The sequence below is a fragment of the Palaemon carinicauda genome, chromosome 8 (assembly GCF_036898095.1).
Source record: "Palaemon carinicauda isolate YSFRI2023 chromosome 8, ASM3689809v2, whole genome shotgun sequence".
NCBI lineage: Eukaryota > Metazoa > Arthropoda > Malacostraca > Decapoda > Palaemonidae > Palaemon > Palaemon carinicauda.
In genome coordinates, this window is record NC_090732.1 from 118,851,355 (window position 1) to 118,871,354 (window position 20,000).

Below are 20,000 nucleotides of genomic sequence, written 5' to 3' on the forward strand. Positions count from 1 at the left end.
CCAAGTGTGGGGTTCGATATAATAGTTTTGACAACCAATACACAATTGTCAAAGTATATTAAACATTGTTTAGGCAATGGTACACGATAAATTCAAATGAAACATTACAGTCTGACCTAACTATATGAAATATAACCTACATAAACTCACATAAGTTGAAATTTGATTGCTAATGATCCCTAACACGGACTGCCAGGTGAACTGCTCTACAACTCAAAAGAGTTATACTTCAACAAGCACCATGGGATAGGCACTAAATGTGACGTGGAATTTCTCTATTGAAATTAAGTTTTTGAGAGATGCCCGGATAGGAATTAGATGTCGACTCCTTGGGACGCTGTATACCTCTAATGAAGAAGACAATCTTCGAAGGAAATGAATCATGTGGTACGAATACTATTGCGCTGCAGATACGAAAGTGACACTAAGTATGGCAAAATATTACGTTAACTATAGAGCGTGTTGCTTATGCATAAATTACGCAGTTGGGGAGTGGCAGGAAATCGGATAAACAACGTCTTAGTTCTACTGACTATCTTAGAGACTGATATCGTTAAATTGTCTATATGGAATAGTAGATGAATGCTAATTTATTTATGATGGAAGACACCTAAAGTCTCCAAGAATGGCAAATATATAAAGGTGACGACAACCTAAATCATTTCGATTATGACAGAATTCATGATGTAATATGATGACGAATGAGAACATCTTAATATAAACAAGAAATATATTATCAAAACGACGGCAATACCATAGAAATCTCATGTGAATGGAATATTTTTTTCAGTGAACAAGAAATTCGTGATCAATTTGACATCTTTTTTCACAACGAACAATAAGTTTATGAGGAAAGATGTACTTGCACAAATAATATATTATTCACGATACGTCAGACATTTCACGATAAGGATTTCCTGATGAATCCAGCCCTCTTCACAACAAATAAAAAAATAATTCAAAATGGCCACGGAGAATCATTAATTCCGGTAGCGAATCTCAATCGGATTTCTCCGGTTCCCAAGAATAGATGAATGGTAAAAATGACCTTATGGAATTGCAATCATAGAGTTTCTCTCATTTAAATTATGTCGTCAGAATTTATATTTTTGTTTTATTTTGACAGCCTTTTCTAGGGAATGCATATCTTTTCATTCTAGCATGTATTAACCGTATTTCAATAAAACTTCTTTAATTATTTGTAATTTATTGTTTTAATCATAATTCTTATTTTCTCTTTATTTTAGATTAGGTTCTGTTTTATCTATTTTTTTGGTTATGCATTTATTTTGCTCCTTATATTAATTTTTTTTCTTATTTTAACCTGGCTCTCTCATTCCACTTCTCATTATCAAATTTGAACCTGTCTCTCTTTAATTCTAGTCATCTTTCTCTTTTAACTTTAATCTGGCTACTTCATAATTAATCTGATTACTCTTTTCATCCAATCCTTCCTTTCTCCCATTTCAATTTGCACTCTCTTTTAATATGAAGCTGGTTGATTTCATTACGGTTATTAGCCTCTTAATTCGTTTACTTTTTTTTTTTTTAATCTAAACTTTAGATTTATCTCATTATAATTTTTATAGCTATACTAGTATATGTCTGTCTATCTGTCCCCTTCGCACTTCAGATTTCAATAAATTTATTATCTTCATCACAAATAACAATGATAGCATTTTACTGCTTTTTTTAAAACTCAACAGACTAAGACCTGTAAAGTCACTATGATTTTAAGCTAACCAAATAACGATATGGAAATTCTAATTCAATTGATTTCCAGTCACAATAAACGCTCTTGGAACTCCTGTCGTATAAATAATCCGTTAAGACAGAATAACCGAACCCGCACCCCCCCCCCCCCAAAAAAAAAAAAAAAAAAAAAAAAAAATTAAAAAAAAAAAAAAAAAAAAAAGCTGAATCAAGTTATTTTCATTTTAAAAAATTCATATGATATTCCAAAGGCTGAAAAAGAGTGAAAAAAACTTGGCACCATCAACTCACGGTCATCCTTAATCAGTAGAAATTTGGCAGCTCGCTCACTCCCAAGCTGGCCGTCTTTCTTTCTTGATACAGAAGATCCGTCCTTTTGGATATACCTGACAGAATAGAAATTTTTTTTATATCACCATTTTACTTATATTTGTTCGATTATGTGATTTATTAGCAAAAAATTCAAAATGAATAAATATAGACATTTGGTAGTTTTTTATCAATTTCACAATTTATTTTGACATTACGTTATTCATTTGAAAATTTTTTAATCTCTTTCTACCAATTTTTTTTTATTGATGGATGACATGAACTCCTAATTTTCGACACTTGCCAACTACGTATCAAATTTCATGATTTTAAAATCAAATTAGGTATAACATGTCCAGTCGGCTTCCTTAATTTCGATACTCTTCAAAAGAGACGTCTGACAGCAATGCTTCTTGTAAAACAAAGTCACTGGGTTTGTAGACACGTGATCAAAAACGTTTTTATTAATCTTATAAAATGTTAAGCGAATAAAATTTTTATACATCATTTGGTGAAATTACTCAAAATGCTTTTGGTCACGTGTTCACAAGCTCAGTGACTTTGTAAACAGACAGTATTGCCAGCAGTTTCTCTTTTGCTCAACACAGCTATCAGACGTACCCTTGGCATCCACTGAAGTGTACCAGAATTAATGAAGCCAACTGTACATTTCATATTTTCCTTTTTGCTAAGGCAAAATGTTAGTTAAAATTCTATAATTTTAATATCACTAACAAATGCACAAATTTGCAACATTAATTATTTGTTAATCTTTATAAATAACAATCAAACCGTTTTCCAATTCATTATTGTTCTGTGATTGATAACAACATAAAATAATAACTATTCTTCCATTCGTCATTTCCGTTTAAAATAGATACAAATGATAATTGTATAACATATTACTGCAAAAGCCCAAGTTCTAAATAGTTCACAAGCCCGACCAGAGAAGAGCATAGCTAGATATCAGTTTCTCTCTTTCTCTGTGTTAAGAATGTCTCCCGAGAGTGCGGATAAATTGACAATTTTCTCTCTTTTTTTTTTTTTTTTTAGTTTCATTCTTGTCCCTCTGTTTTGGTGCTCTTCTCTCCAATGTATTTTCTTTCTTACTCCATTACTGGTTAAAGTGCTATCATGGACCCATATTTTATATATACAGATATGGCAATATGCAAGTGGAAATAAAAAAAATCTGCTACCATGAGATTATATATATATATATATATATATATATATATATATATATATATATATATATATATATATATATATATATATATATATATATAATATATATATTATATATATAATATATATATATATACATATATATATATATAAACTATATATATATATATATATATATATATATATATATATATATATATATATATATATATATATATATATATATATATATATATATATATATATATATATATATATACTGTATATATGTATGTATATACGTGCACATGGACACTAAATGTTCTTGTTCATGTATGCATATACTGTATAACGATGTTACACCTTTAGTTACTATAGAGGATACAAGTTGCCGTACGCTCAAAAAGCTATAACACACATTCTGAAACTCAAGACACATTTTCTGAAAGGCTTTCTCTTCTGTTAGCTCCTGTACAAATTACAAATAAAAGTTCTTTGATACGCTAGTTGATCCTTTACCTGTAAAACACAGAAAAGTACATTCTAAAAAGATACGCTATCTTAAAGTAATAATCTTTTTATGATTTTAGCTAATATCAATTAACATGTTATTTCTAGCAACTTATTTTACACAGTCCTTCTGCTATCTATCACTTGACCGCAGTAGGATTAGGGTAGATTTCATAAAATGCATTATATTCAGCTACAAACCTTTTCCAGATATATTAAGTCACATTTTGAGTAATATGAAATGATACGTAAGTAATATATAGTTTTTGGCTAGTCATTCAGCCTTAAAGCCATCTCTAATAACACAACGCAAAATGAGTCAATTTAAATTCAATTACAGGAAATGACAACCTAGATAATATGATATTTGGAATTTCAAAGTCAAAGCATGATTTTTTTTTAATTCTTTTGAATTAACAAAAACTATTACTTAGACTGCTCGTTGGTTACGAATTTTCTCCTATTTGAAAAAATAAAAACATACATTTTCTAATTAAGAATTTTGGCTAGGAACAAAGAAATATATCTCTTACATAACAAGAGAGGCAATATACTAAATCTTTTTTTAATGAGGTGCACTTGCACTGAATCGCAGCGGTGCCCTTTGAGCTCGGAAAAGTTTCCTGCTAGCTAGTTGGTTAGAATCATGTGGTCCAACCCATCAGCGATCAGGAAACTTTTCCGAACTAAAAGGGCACCCCTGCGAGTCGGTGCAAATCTGCCTCACTAAAAAAAATTGAATATAGACTATACCGATTACAATTGTATTTGAACTATCTTGAGAGCGCAACCAGAAAATTTCAAGATAAGACTCATAAAGCATTAGTACTATACAAACAACATATGATTTAACCTGTCAAAATGCAAAACACAAATGATGCACTCATTAAATATTTTAAAGAAAAGGGGTTAAAGAAGCGTGGCAGTGTGTTGTACTATCAAATATTGAAAGGATTATGTTCACCTGGAGTGACGAACTACGGATTTTAAGTTCTCCAAAGATTATAGTTTGGATAATGTCTTCTCAAACGACTTTTGTTTGAATTAAACTTTTCGGCCACATTCTTCCGATTGATTGATTGATTGATTTGAGGTTTTCTGGCATCCTGACCCACATTTTCCGGACGCAGTTTGTAATAAGAAAAGTCAACTATTGCTTTTAAAGCAACATAAAAAGCATAACAATGTTAACAGTGATACAAAAACTAATAAATGCTAGCAGAAAAGGAGGGGATTCCAAAATATGACAGAGGATGGCCTTGATAAAGAGATAAAAGTCACATATCCGTGGTGTTCGAAAGGAACTATGACATTTCAGGAAATAAAATTTCCGCTAAGACCTCTTTAGATCTATCTACAGCCTTCGAGAGAGAGAGAGAGAGAGAGAGAGAGAGAGAGAGAGAGAGAGAGAGAGAGAGAGAGAGAGAGAGAGAGTGTGTGTGTGTGTGTGTGTGTGTGTGTGTTTTACCATCCTATTTTCTCCCTCCTTTTACTCTCCTGGTTTCAAAATAATTTACATCTCTTCTTTTATTCCCTTTCAGCATAGCCTATATACTACACTTGATTTGCCTTACAGAACCTTTCTTAGACTACGCTGCAGCTTTAACTTTCCCCAGGTCAATATTTTGACATACTTTCAACTTTGTCTCTACCTCCCCTATATTTACTCCCAAACTTTCATACGAACTAATCACTGCCTTTCATTAACCCTATAATAATCAACGACACCACCATTCTGGCTTCCAATCATCCAACATTGACTCTCAACTTTTCTCCATTTCAAACACTCATAATTGGTCATTACTGTCTCTAGGTTCCCGTCAATTCAACAAATCAAAATGATTATTAACTAATATTGAAAAAACCACAATGTATTCACGGCTATTTTTTTCTTTTATTAAAACAATATTCCATCTAGATCTACAACCAATGATACTTTTTACTTCTCTACTATTTAAATATATAAAGAGAAAAGAAGTTTATGTATCTTTGAACAATTTTTTCTTATCCATCAACGTATCTAAAATACCCTGAACTCCTAAAAATTATATATGTAATAGAAAGAATATATTCTTTCACTAATAATACTCAACCTCAAATTCGATAAACTTAATTTAAGATATATATATATATATATATATATATATATATTTGTATATATTTATATATATATTTGTATATATATATATATATATATATATATATATATATATATATATATATATATATATATATATATATATATATATATATATATTTATAATTATTTATTTGTATACATGCATACATATAATGCATTAACATATTAGACAAGATATAACAAAATCTAACGTGGTTTTATATATACATACATACATACATACATACATACATATATATCCTGTATATATATACTTCATTATTTTCCTTTATCATACTTCTATTTAAATGATGAAAATAAGATAGTCAAGGTAGAAAAATTAAAACATGCAGACTTAGGCAAGTATCAATATTGCATATACAGTATGCTACAACCACAGTAGTTAACAACATGAGAGGAACTGAACTCTAAAATAAGATGCGAATATACTAACGGCATCGCTTTAATAATACATTACCCTTCCTCGTGGGGAGGGATATAGTTACATTCATTCATAATTTCCCCAACAGGATAAACAAGTAAAGAAAATAATATATATATATATATATATATATATATATATATATATATATATATATATATATATGTATGCATGTATATGTATATATATATATATATATATATATATATATATATATATATATATATATATATATATATACATATATATATATATATATATATATATATATATATATATATATATATATATATATATATATATATATATACATATATATATATATATATACATATATATATATATATATATATATATATATATATATATATATATATATATATATATATATATATATATATAAATCATTTCCACACATATGATTTAGTTGCCACATTACGGATAATCAACCTACAGAAAAGTAAATTAGAATTTCCTTTGGAAAAGAAAATAAATCAAAACGCAGGGAACTGTATACTCAACTGTATAATATCTGTTAAATGTCTCATCTCCCACCGTCCATTTACTACGACTTATGTCCTTCAACCTCCCTCCTGCTTTTTATATTTTTTTTCTAATATATGGATCAACCATAAAGGACTCGTTAATGAGATCTAAACTTCTATTGCAGGCGTCTCCTCATTTTGAACAACCAAGCACAGCAAGCAGACCTAATTGTGGCCGACGATTACTTCTACGTGATGTATCGATTTACCGACGAACTCAGGGACCTCCAGTGGTATCTCCTGGATGTTATAAAGTTAGTGATGGTTTCAGACGCTTTTAATATATCTTTTGTTTTTTTGTTCTTCGACTTCACGTCCCCCCCCCCCACTCCCTTGACCATTTTTCTTTATCTGCCGCAGGGGACGGGATCTGGCCCACACAGTCTTTGTTTGAATGGAGACAGATTTAGGGATTTTCTCTCATTTTCAGATTGTTCTCTTTGTACGCTGCTGCGGGAAAAAATGAAGGGGGTGAAAAGGAGAGAATAATGAAGAAACGAAGGGCGTGGATACATTTTTAAACAATTTTAATGGATATTAAGTCTTGTTCGTGTTTCCAGTCTACTCTTAGTATATTTCTTTTAAAGTAGCTACTTAAATAAGACATTTATCATTCGGGAAATTAAATAAGCTATGATGGGAGTTTTATAATGAATATAAAAAGAACAGTAGAAGAAAGAACGAAGTACTAGGAATAAATGAAATGATTAGTAATCTTTGATGTATAGTTTTATATGAAGTTTCGAGGTCACCACCTGACTTAATGAATGATGCCCCTACCTTGCCGGCATCTGCAATAAAACGTGAAAACAGTAGATCTATAGCCTGCATTAATTTAGGAGACATTTTCTTACGATAGAATTTTACTTCTTTAAAATCAACTAGCCTTTACCTTTACTTGCCGTAATCGACCTGGCTGCATGGAAGGGTAAAGGGGCCCGGCCTTAACACACATCATGTGGATAAATAGAACTATGAATATTTCGTAACAGGGTACACTATCTCATTAAGTTGCTAAATCTATACGAACCATCCTTCAATAATCTAAGATTATAACAGAAAATAATGACACGATTGGGAGGAAAACGGTACAAGGGCAGTCAGTCAAATATTTGTTATTACAAATAGAAATGTCAGTGTCTACTCTTGTCAAAACATCCAGGCCTTTTCTGATCTGTCTGATCACGAAGAAGTAAATGAATTGCAATACTGAGGGAGAATATTGAACATAATGAATATCTAGTGCAGCTGAGAAATTCCCTAATTTCCTAATCGGGTACTTCGTATTTTTCTGATGCATCTTTTCTTTCTCTTCACAGAGGCTACATGAAAACAGAGACCAGAGGGGCCGATACAAAGGTAACCGTTTCCATCATCGTCTTGGTGATAGTGTTTGCGATTTCACCGCTTATCATTATTCTTGTGAGACACGCCACGTACACCATTCAGGTCAGTAACCAAAAGAAAATAACTGCTTTCAGTGAAGATTTGTCATTAACCAGTGAATGGGTCACCCATAATATTCAATAAAGATAGAGAGTATTCACACAATAAAGTACAGCTGGAGAGATTAATTCCTGGCTCACTTCACTCTATGGAAGTGCACCCTGTCACACCCCAACAGCGAGGCAAGTTCATGTGTTTAGCCCCACCCACGACCTCTGCCATCTCTCCCTACAATATCAGTATGGTTACTCAATGCGAAGTAAGGGTGTTACAGGGTGCACTTCCTGAGTGAGGTGTGCTAGGAATTCCTGTGTTCAACTGTACCTAGATCTTCAGTTAATGTTTTGTTACCTTATTAATTATGCAATTGCTTTTAAGCTATCAATTTAAATTAGTTTATGTTTTATAACAGAAAATAGACTCTTAACTTCGATGTGCATTTTAGTCAATGTTATAATTTACAAAATAAATATGAATACAATAAATGCTCCCAAGCTCCAACACAGATCAAGTCACTTCTTTCCAATGAAACAAGGCTATACCTTCCTTGCAAGCTAGAGGTATGTTGGTGCCTTATCTAAATAGTAAAGGGTTGGGCAGATCAATGCAGTGACATCGTTTGCTTCAAGACTATCGTTCACAAGTTCATTTACCTCCAAATAGGTACCAATATATCAAAATCTACCGTGGTAAAATAAAATGGCGCAAGAATATCACCTTTACTCCTAAAATAACAAGAAGCCCTCCAAAATGGAATATTATATATATATATATATATATATATATATATATATATATATATATATATATATATATATATGTATGTATGTGTATATATATGTGTGTATACACGTATACATATATGATAAATTCTGCACATTTAGACGGTTTTTCATATTCAAATAAGCCATACATTTTTTTTAAATAAATCTTTCTTCGTGGCCAAGTGGTAAGACACTGTCTATACAAGTTTGCCGGACCAGGGTTCGACTCCCGGCCAGTCAAAAGCTCTGGTCTTTGTGTGATTTCGCCTGGGGCTCTGATCCCGAGGTAATTAAGAAAATCCAGACATAGGCTATACATAAATATATACATACATATATTTATACATATATTTATACATATATACTGTATATATATATATATTATTACATATATACACATACGCACACACACACACACACACACACACACATATATATATATATATATATATATATATATATATATATATATATATATATATATATATATATATATATATATACATATAAATATATATATATACATATATATATATATATATATATATATATATATATATATATATATATATATATATATATATATATATGCACATATAGGTTTATATATTATCCAAAAGAGACTGAGTGATAAAAATTGTAGGGGATTTCTATACACTGCTACATGATAGATATAAGAAATAACTTGGCCAATAGAAATAATAAAACACCTGAGCCTGTACCAAAAGTAACAGTAGGAGAGGTAAAAATGACATTAAAAGACATGAAAAGAGGCAAAACAGCAGGAGAAGATGCCCTAACAATTGATTTAATTAACGATGGAGGAGATTTCATAGTAGTAAAAGTCGTTGAACTTTACACAAAATGTCTGCCAGAATGTTCTAAACCTACAGCTTGGTAAATCTTTATCATTATACTATTTCACGAAAAGGGAAACGCACAAGACCTGAAAAATTACAAGACAATAAGTTTACTCTTAGTTATATATAAAACATTTTCAAAGATCAAATTAGGCAGAGTAGAAACACAGCTAGACTTTAATCAACGAAGAGAGCAGGCAGGCTTTAGAAGTGGTTATTCAACAACTGACCAACTGATGGAGACCACTATGTATGGCATTTATGGACTATGAGCAAACTTTTGATTCTGTCAAAACTTAAGCAGCAATGAAAGCCCTTCAAAGATAAAAAATAGATGAATCTTATATTAGAATACTTGAAGATATCTATACGAGAAGTACAGCGTCAGCAATCCTAAAACTACGTAAAGGCAGTAAAAAAATTCTGATTGAGAAAGGATTTAGACAGAGACCCCATTTCCCTTAAATTATTCATAGCGTTTCTAGAAGAAATTTTCAAGAATTCAGATTGGGATAATGTGGGAATTAACATTAATGGGGAATATCTGAATAACTCAAGATTCACAGTGGACAGTTTTATTTAGTGAATCATGGGAAGAATAGCAAATATGATAGATTTGAATAGAAAAAGGAGAAATGTGGGTTTCAAAACAAATATGAGTAAAATTGGATAATGTTCAATGAAAATGCAGAGGCAACAAATAAGGGTTATGGAGAACCTCTAGAGATTGTTAAACAATTTTGTATATCATATATATATATATATATATATATATATATATATATATATATATATATATATATATATATATATACTGTGTATATATTTGAGAACCTCTAGAGATTATTAAACAATTTTATATATATATATATATATATATATATATATATATATATATATATATATATATATATATATAAATTTACACACACACACGTACTGTATAATTTGTATATACACAAATAATTATAGTAGTAATTTTAATTATCATAGTACTAATGTAAATATGCGTGTTTAAAACTTTCAGACAAAATGCCATTACCTAACTGCATGAGCACCAAACTTAAGAGAAATATAATGAGATCGTTAGTGGCATATTGTATGACGTGCCTCGAGTGTAAGACTGGGAAATATGTTGGAACCATAAAAAAAGCGCTAAAGGGAGAATAGATTAAACACCTGGAATTGGTATTCGTACAAGATACCTTTGGAAACAAAAGAATCACCTAAAACATAGGAACATTATTGTTGTTGCTCAAGCGCACAATGGCTCTCTCTCTCTCTCTCTCTCTCTCTCTCTCTTGCTTTACTTTGGCGGCTGTTTTTCCGGTCCTATACAGCAAGGGAATCCTACTCTCTATATGACCTCTACTGTCATTTTATCTTGTTCGTTCAGAGTATCAACATTTCATATCCCGTATTGCTTATTTGCTGTTAAATTGTCACTGTCAAAGGGCTCGCGAAATAAGAAAGTCTTCAGTTTCCTCTTGAAAGCCTTAATATCACTCTCTCTCTCTCTCTCTCTCTCTCTCTCTCTCTCTCTCTCTCTCTCTCTCTCTCTCTCTCTCTCTCTCTCTCTCTCTTTACTTTGACGGCTGTTTTTCCGGTCCTATACAGCAAGGGAATCCTACTCTCTATATGACCTCTACTGTCATTTTATCTGGTTCGTTCAGAGTATCAACATTTCATATCCCGTATTGCTCATTTGCTGTTAAATTGTCACTGTCAAAGGGCTCGCGAAATAAGAAAGTCTTCAGTTTCCTCTTGAAAGCCTTAATATCTCTCTCTCTCTCTCTCTCTCTCTCTCTCTCTCTCTCTCTCTCTCTCTCTCTCTCTCTCTTTCTTCTTCTTCTGCTTGGTATCCTGCTCATAGAGCTAGCCTTGAAAGTTTCAAATTAAATTTTCTCAACATATTACTATCCTTATAATTCTACCGTTGTATCTTACTGAAATTAGTATGGACCGGCAGGAGTCACTTGCCTTAGTTAAAAGGCAGTGCACATCACAAATAAATCTAGCCAATGAATCCTCTATGGATTTATTCAGTCAATGGAGAGACAAGATGACAGACTGGCACCCAGTCGCGAGCGTAACGGGGTGCTAAGAATCCTCCGGTTTATAAATACTGAAGAAAAAAAGGAAAATTGTTAATTGGAATGTTAGAACCATGAATCAGATTGGGAAATCACAGCAATTGGAGAATGAATTTATGAAATATAGTTTGGGTATCTTGGCCCTATGCGAAACAAGTTGTAAGGGGATTGGCAAAGAAATCTTAGACCATATATATATATATATATATATATATATATATATATATATATATATATATATATATATATATATATATATATATATGTATATATATTCAGGAAGGACAAATGGAGTTGGACGGGAAGGGGTATGAGCGGTGGTGACCCCAAGAGCAGAATAGGCATTGACAAAAGTAGAAAACTGTAAATAGTAGCTTATTGCTTGCAAAGTTTAAATAAAAACAGGGCAATATGAGTAGTATAGGTTGTTATGCACCAGCAAATGATTCCCCTGAAGAAATGAAAGATGAATACTATGAAGAACTACAGAGTGTAATACATGAGATCCCAGAGAGACATATGATAATTGTAATTGGTGACATCTATGCAAAGTTGGAAGGAATAATCAATGTATAGAGAATGTGATGGGTGTTAAGGATCTTGGCGAATTTGCAAATGGAGCACATTTCTTAAGTTTCTCTTCAACAAACAATCTTGTAATTGGAGGTACTCTTTTTCAACACAAGAACATTCACAAGTATACATGAATTTCACCATGTGGCAATTAAAAAAATCAAATAGATTGCATAGCTATTAATAAAGAGAGAAGGAGGACTCTGAGAAACGTAAGAAGCTATAGAGGTGTAGATATTGGCAGTGATCACCAGCTCCTCATTGCCACACTGAAATTAAAACTGAAAACTCCCACATAAATGTAGATAGAATACCTGGGTTTGATACAACCAAGCTTATACTAGATGACCACAGAGAAATATTTGCCATTGAATGTAGGAATCGATTTGCAGTTTTAAGAGACTAAGAGACGAAGAGCAGATAATTAATGAAGAATGGTGTGATATTAAGAACGTATATCAATCAGTTGGTAGTGAAATTTTGGGACATGCAGTTACAAGAAGAAAACCATGGATATCAAATGATACTTGGGATATTATAAACAGGAGACAAAACATAAATTGTGTTAAAAGTTTTCGAGAAAGTAATGATAATTACAAGGTAGAGCATGCTAAGTATTCCAGTATTGATAGTGAGGTCAAAAGAAAAGGCAGGGATGACTGGAGAACATATTTAGACAGGAAAAAAGACCAGACTGGAGTTGATATGTTGTAAGAATCGCTCACAGAATTATTAATGAAAGCTCTATGGGGGAAAGAAGATGAAGCATATACCCATCAAAAAGAGATGGATCTGTTATAACAATAGAGGATGAAGAAAGGAATGGAACACTTTAATGTTATGAATAGGAAATAGGAAGGGGATAATTTAACTGGTATACTTGAAGCTGATGAAGACCTTGCTGTGCCCATGAATGAATTCAGTGTGTTTAAAGTCGAAACTGTCAATACCAAACCCAGGATATGGTAAGCCCGTGGTTACCATGGAATAACTGCTGAGATGATACTGGCTGAAAATGAAGTAATCCCCAGACTACTTATACGATTATTTTATAGAATGTGGCATGAGGAGGCAAAACCTGATGAATGGAAGTTAGGAGTGTTGGTGAAAATGGCATAAAAGGAGACCTGACTGATTGCAATAATTAGAGAGGCATAAGACTTGCGTCAGTTGTCATGAAAATATAGTCTAGTATACTTATTCCAAAGAGACTAGAGAGAAAGATTGATGAAAAGCTGAGAGATGAACAAGCAGGATTTAGGAATAGTAGAAGTTGCACAAAACAAATTTTCATTAAGAGACATGTTGTACAGCAATGCAGAAATATAGAATTCCACTTTTGATGGCATTTGTGGACAATGAAAAAACCATTTGATAATGTGCACCGGCCAATTTAGTGGAGTCATGCATTATTATGGAATTCCTCTTAAATATGTAAATTTGATTAGGTATGTTCATGAGCATAGTAAGTGCAAAGTTTACGTTAGTGGAGTCCTATCAAATGAATTTTCAGTGAACAGCGGAGTACTCCAAGCGAATGTGTTGTCACCTATATTTTGTAATGTGAAGAACAGTTGGAGATGGCAGAGAAGAACTTGACTGGATTAGTAATAGGAAATTAGATGACCAAGAGTATGCTGATGAAGCTGTCCTTATTAGGAAAACACCACGGGATTTGCAATACTTGCTTACCAAAATACATGAAATATCACAAGGAGTTGAGCTCAAGATAAATAGAAGAAAAACAGATGATGAAAACGGAATATGCAATGGAAGATGAAATATCATTGGAAGGAGAAGGGATTAATGAGGTAGAATCATTTAAGTATTTAGGAATTATGATCTCCAATACAGGGTTATTAGAATTGGAGTTTAGTGAAAAAGCAAATCAGACAATGGCTAGGTTAAGTAAAATTTGGAAACCAAATCGCATGAAATTACAAATAAAAATCAGACTATTGTATATATCAGTTTAGTGAGATCAATGTTACTGTTTGGACATGGGTCCTGGCATGACAATGAAACAGTCTCCAACAGATTTTGTAGATTTGAGAACAAAGCCCTCAGAAGAATATTGGAAGTTAAATGTCAGGACCGGATTATAAAATGAAAACATAAGAGAAATTGCTCGATTGCCCTATGTGGATGAGATCATGATGAGGGGTAGATGGAGAGGGTTTGGGAATGTTCTCCGCACTCCCTAAGAAAATTAGTTCATCAAATGTTTAACTAAGCTCAACAAGGCAATAGAAGAGTTGGAAGACTCAGACCTACATGGCTGAGGATTATGACCCATGATGTAGATAATGATGAATGGAGAAATATTGAATAAAAAGCTCAAGATAGAGACGACTGGCGAAATTTAACAGAGTACGTTTGCGTTAATAGGCGTAGGAGGAGATGAGGATGATAATGATATTTTCATATTTTACTGAGCCAAGTGTTGAGTTCTATACATATCAGACTTACGATATACGTGCAAAATGAAATTTATTTTCTTTACTGGTCCTGCTCAATCTTCGACGTGTATACAAACACAGATAGACAGACACACACACACACACACACATATATATATATATATATATATATATATATATATATATATACATATATATATATATATATATATATATATATATATATATATATACATATAATTATAATTGTATATACATAAATTAATATATATATATATATATATATATATATATATATATATATATATATAAATAATCTACATATAATTATTATTATTTATGTATAAATAACACACACACACACACACATATATATATATATATATATATATATATATATATATATATATACACACATATATATATATATATATATATATATATATATATATATATATATATATATATATATATATATATATATATATACACACACACATTTCTACATGAATATAATTTTTTGCTAAAATACGGGACGTTACTTTTTTGTTAGGCTTAACTTGCTCTCAAAACCAAAGCCCGTGTATTTGTGGAAAGGATTCATACAGGCTCAGCATCCTTGAAGCTGAGCGTAGGTAGAACCATTTCTCAATATTTCATGGCGAATAATATTGGGAAATATGTGGGAAAATAAAATATATATTCATAGAAATTGATTTGACAATACTGGCAAATCTAAGACTATGGAATGCGTCTCATTATTATTATCATTATTATTATGTTTTTATATAATTAAAGCTTAAGACACCTTTTATTTGGGGGGGGGGGAGGGAATTCGGCAACTTCTTCAGATTATAAGAGATAAACCCCTTCTCCTACAAAAAAAAAAAAAATAATAATTATACAAAATTATCACAATATCAGTTGTTGAAAGTATATCGTTATATATCGGTAACATAACATTAAATCACCACGGTCATTAAATGCCATTTTATTCCTAAAGGTGCTTGAAAGCTTGCAATAGTTCGCGTTCAAAGTGGGCTTTTATTTTACTAAAGAAAATGCAACATTAATCACTTTCATTTATGCCTAAATACTTATATTTGCAATTATTAATGGCTAACAACAGATTTTGCTCAAATGACTCACGCTTTTCTGTAAAAATCCATATAAATTTTCAGACGAAATTGAATGTTGCACAAGCGATGGAAACACTTAAAGATGTTTTATATCAACAAACAAACGTGCAGTTAAAATATCATTATATCAAGTACAAATTTCGTCATATAATCTGGTTATGAAAAACTATATCAATACTGAAAAAGGTGTACCCTTAAGCAAGAGAACTCTAACCCCAGACAGTGGAAGACCATGGTAGAGAGGTTACTGTGCTACTCTAGACTATAGAACAGTGGTTTGATTTTGGAGTTCCCTTCACCTAGAAGAGCTGCTTACCATAGATATGTAAATAGTCAATCTGTTGGCAATAACACAATTCAAAGTCGAGAATTGACAATTGAGAAATATTCCATTCAAGAAAACGAATACTTTCTTGTTCTCAAAGTGTTTTGATAATGTGTATTTGACATCAGTTTACACTGTGATATGGGAAATACCCAAGAATGTATACGATGAACTGATATTGTAGATCCTGTAGACAGAAAGTAGAGTTCCCCTACGTAAAGTATATAGTCTCTCTTCTACTCTCACAAAGTGGAAAGTACAATGCAGTAGTTGACCCCTTAATTGAAGAAGAATTTTTCGGTTTTCTTTGTGTTGACAGGTGTAAGGAAAGAGGAGAATGTGTAATTGGTCAGACTATTCGGCGTACGTGTTGGCAAAGGAAAATAAGCAGTAACCAGAGAGGGATCAAATGTCATGCTAACTGGCCAGTCAAAGGATCCAATAACTCTTGGTATAGGAATGTCTATCCATTAATTTCAAAGTGTTGATATAATCTCGTATTAAAAATTTTCTCCAACAGCTTACTGATGGCAATGATCAGAGCTACTGGCGTGTAACTAGCTTGCTTGGGAGGCATCTTTTGAATGAAACAGTGATCGATACTTTTCAGTCATTGGGTATAAGGCCCGTTTCCCTTGTCACGTTTATAATCTCTAGAATTTCTTTCCCTCAAAAGGGAGGTGCTTGAATATTTGAACTGGGATGGGGTCCTCATCTTGAGCTGTAGTTACAGCTGGTGAGCATGCTTCAATAAATTCTCTTATAATGTTTCGAGTGATTTGTCTCGTATTTGCTTAATAAGCGTTCAAAGAAAATTGAGCATCTCTAATAACCTGAAAATATGGAGAATGATTACTATTGGTGGAAATTTCTCAAGTATATTTTACAAAGCTAATGCCAACTTTAATAAGCTAAATGATCAACGAGTAACCACTTTTCAACGTGGACAATGAAAAAATTCCCCCAATTAATTACCTTATTCTACCCCAATCTCTCTTAATAAAGTCTCAAGTTCATTCTATCCACATAAAAGATCCAAGATAATAACGGTTATAAAGTATTTTCGATTGAACAGAGGAACAAGTTTTATAATGTACATAATTGTATTATTCCACCTGAAAACTGCAGGTCTACTTGACTTGCTATTTATCCTGGAAATGGAGGTCTCAGCACTCTAGAGTTGACTCGACAATATATTCATCTATATCCACGAGGTACGTGAAGGATTCAAACCACCCAATCAGTCTCCTCTACCTAACAATAAATCTCTTACTTTTGTAAGAGTGGTGGAGGGAAAAAGGAACAAAATGCTTCAATTTTGTCTAAAATGACAGTGATAGATGCAGCTTACAAAATTATGTCTAATGGCATTGAGGAGTGCCGACAGTAATAACTGCAGCCTCTCCATCGGCACCATCAACAATTGCGGGAAAAAGATTGAAAATTATATTAGTCAAACCAAGTTTAAATGATGTCCTTCGCATTGTCTCCTACGGGCATATAATCTCAGGATTGAACTCCTCGATTAAAATTAATACTTTTAACGTTTGCTTTGAGAAGTTTACAATTCAACTGTACCTGGGTCAACGTTCCTTTGTCCCCTTCCTGGTTAATATTGTGTTTGCAAGGTTTAAAGATCTTTCATCATTTGGGGTAATTTTTCAGATCTTGATTTATATATATATATATATATATATATATATATATATATATATATATATATATATATATATATATATATATATATATATATATATATATATATATATATATATATATATATTTATAAAATGATAATTTTTGGAAATATATGTCCTAAAGCAACAAGACAGACCTTGTTATAGAGTATGTCAAGGATATTACGTCCCACTGATATCTCCTCCTCTAAAACTTTATTTTCAAGGCAAGAGAGTCTTATCCAAAGAGGTGAACATCTGATATGCTGCTCTTATGCTTCAAGAACCCTGGGACTAAAAATCTATCATCTAACTTGATCTAAATATTTGGTAAGAAAAAAAAAATGATTATTTTGAACCAAGGCTGGTTGCTATCCATCGTGTTTTTTTCCACTCTTTCCCGGTGGCAAATTTGGGAACAAGTAACAGAACATAGTATAACTGTTACGGCCGGTTCACTCAAGTCTGATAAGGGATCAGACTCCACAGCACAGCGAATGATATTTTCAACAGAAATATTAAATTTCTCTATGGTTATAGGAACATAAATGGTGCTCTCATCGTGAAGTTATGAAGCTAGATGGGGAACTGTTCTTTGGTGATTACTGGATGATGGTATGATATTACTACTAGAGAATGATGGATATTAGATGAAGCAGACTTACAATAGCCATTTTTTCTTTTTTTTAGGTTGTTTAATGACAGATCTATATGAAAAACTAAAGTCTCTAGTCGCTCCCATTTTTTCTTTTTTTTAGGTTGTTTAATGACAGATCTATATGAAAAACTAAAGTCTCTAGTCGCTCCCATTACCTGCCGCTTTTACACTGCCAATGTCTGTGATAGACATAGTCTACTTCCACTAATACTTGCTAACATTAATAATAAGGATATTGTACCCTGAACTGGGAGAATAATTGTCCTTGTGAAAGATACAAAATTTTGGCAAAGTGCATTCAGTATTACACACAGTGTACCGTTGAGCATAGACAGGACAACACCATGTGCCCAAATTCAAACATTTTTAACTTTTTATTTAGATCTGTACTACTTTACTTTTATTTTGACATGAATGAAGAATATTGGATAGGGGAAATATTCCGAAGAAAATAGCAACAAAATTGCAATATGGCTACCTCTCAATTTCCTAACCTGATATGCAGTTGGGCTACAGTGTTCTAATATCTCTTCCTCTGATAATTCATATAATTTCCTGAAGCAAATTATCCCTTCAAGGAATAAAATGTCCTAAGACAAGAGTTACATTTGATGTTTACACTTCACCATGGATTAAAATTTTTCAAAAGGCAGCTCATTGCCAACTTTAGGGAGAAAGTTTTCATAATACATCTTTGTATTTTTTAAGGGAATATTGCTCTCTTTATACTAAATACATTCTGAATACATCCACATTTTCTCTTCCCTTTTTGTGTGATGTATACACAAAACGAACAGTAGAGGTTCTCAAAATTACAATAGATGACTCTTCATATGTAGGTTGGTTGGTAATAAAAAATTATACTTTTCATCAATATTTGCATTATAAATTTGATTACTAACATACAATCATTGACACCAAATTGATTTCATTTCTCTTTGTAATCTTGGCAATGTTTCTACAAGGAAAAGGTGCATAGTATACATAATCCTATTTTTTTGCCAATTCAAACTTAATTCTTTCAATTTGCCTGAACTGATTCAGAGAACAAATTTACTGATAGTCAAGAGAAAATCAAACATTTGAACATAACAGTAATATGTTCACTCGACTTACGATTTTGTTAAACTGGCGTTCCATTGATAAGGTCTAAGCAGTGTCAAAAGAAGATTCCTTTATAGTACCAGGACCATCAACAGGAGGGATGGTATCTCTTGAGAAGAGCTAGCAAGCCAAAATGC

At 31.9% G+C, this 20,000-nt stretch overlaps 1 protein-coding gene across 1 annotated transcript in view; it reads left to right on the top strand.

Moving 5' to 3' along the window:
• Positions 1-20,000, top strand: part of LOC137644956 (uncharacterized) — a 91,729-nt gene that overhangs the window by 23,533 nt on the left and 48,196 nt on the right. Inside the window, exons 7-8 of the mRNA XM_068377832.1 lie at positions 6,931-7,059; positions 8,125-8,254. Of these exons, the coding sequence (XP_068233933.1) occupies positions 6,931-7,059; positions 8,125-8,254 (259 nt within the window). The remainder of the gene's footprint in view (positions 1-6,930; positions 7,060-8,124; positions 8,255-20,000) is intronic.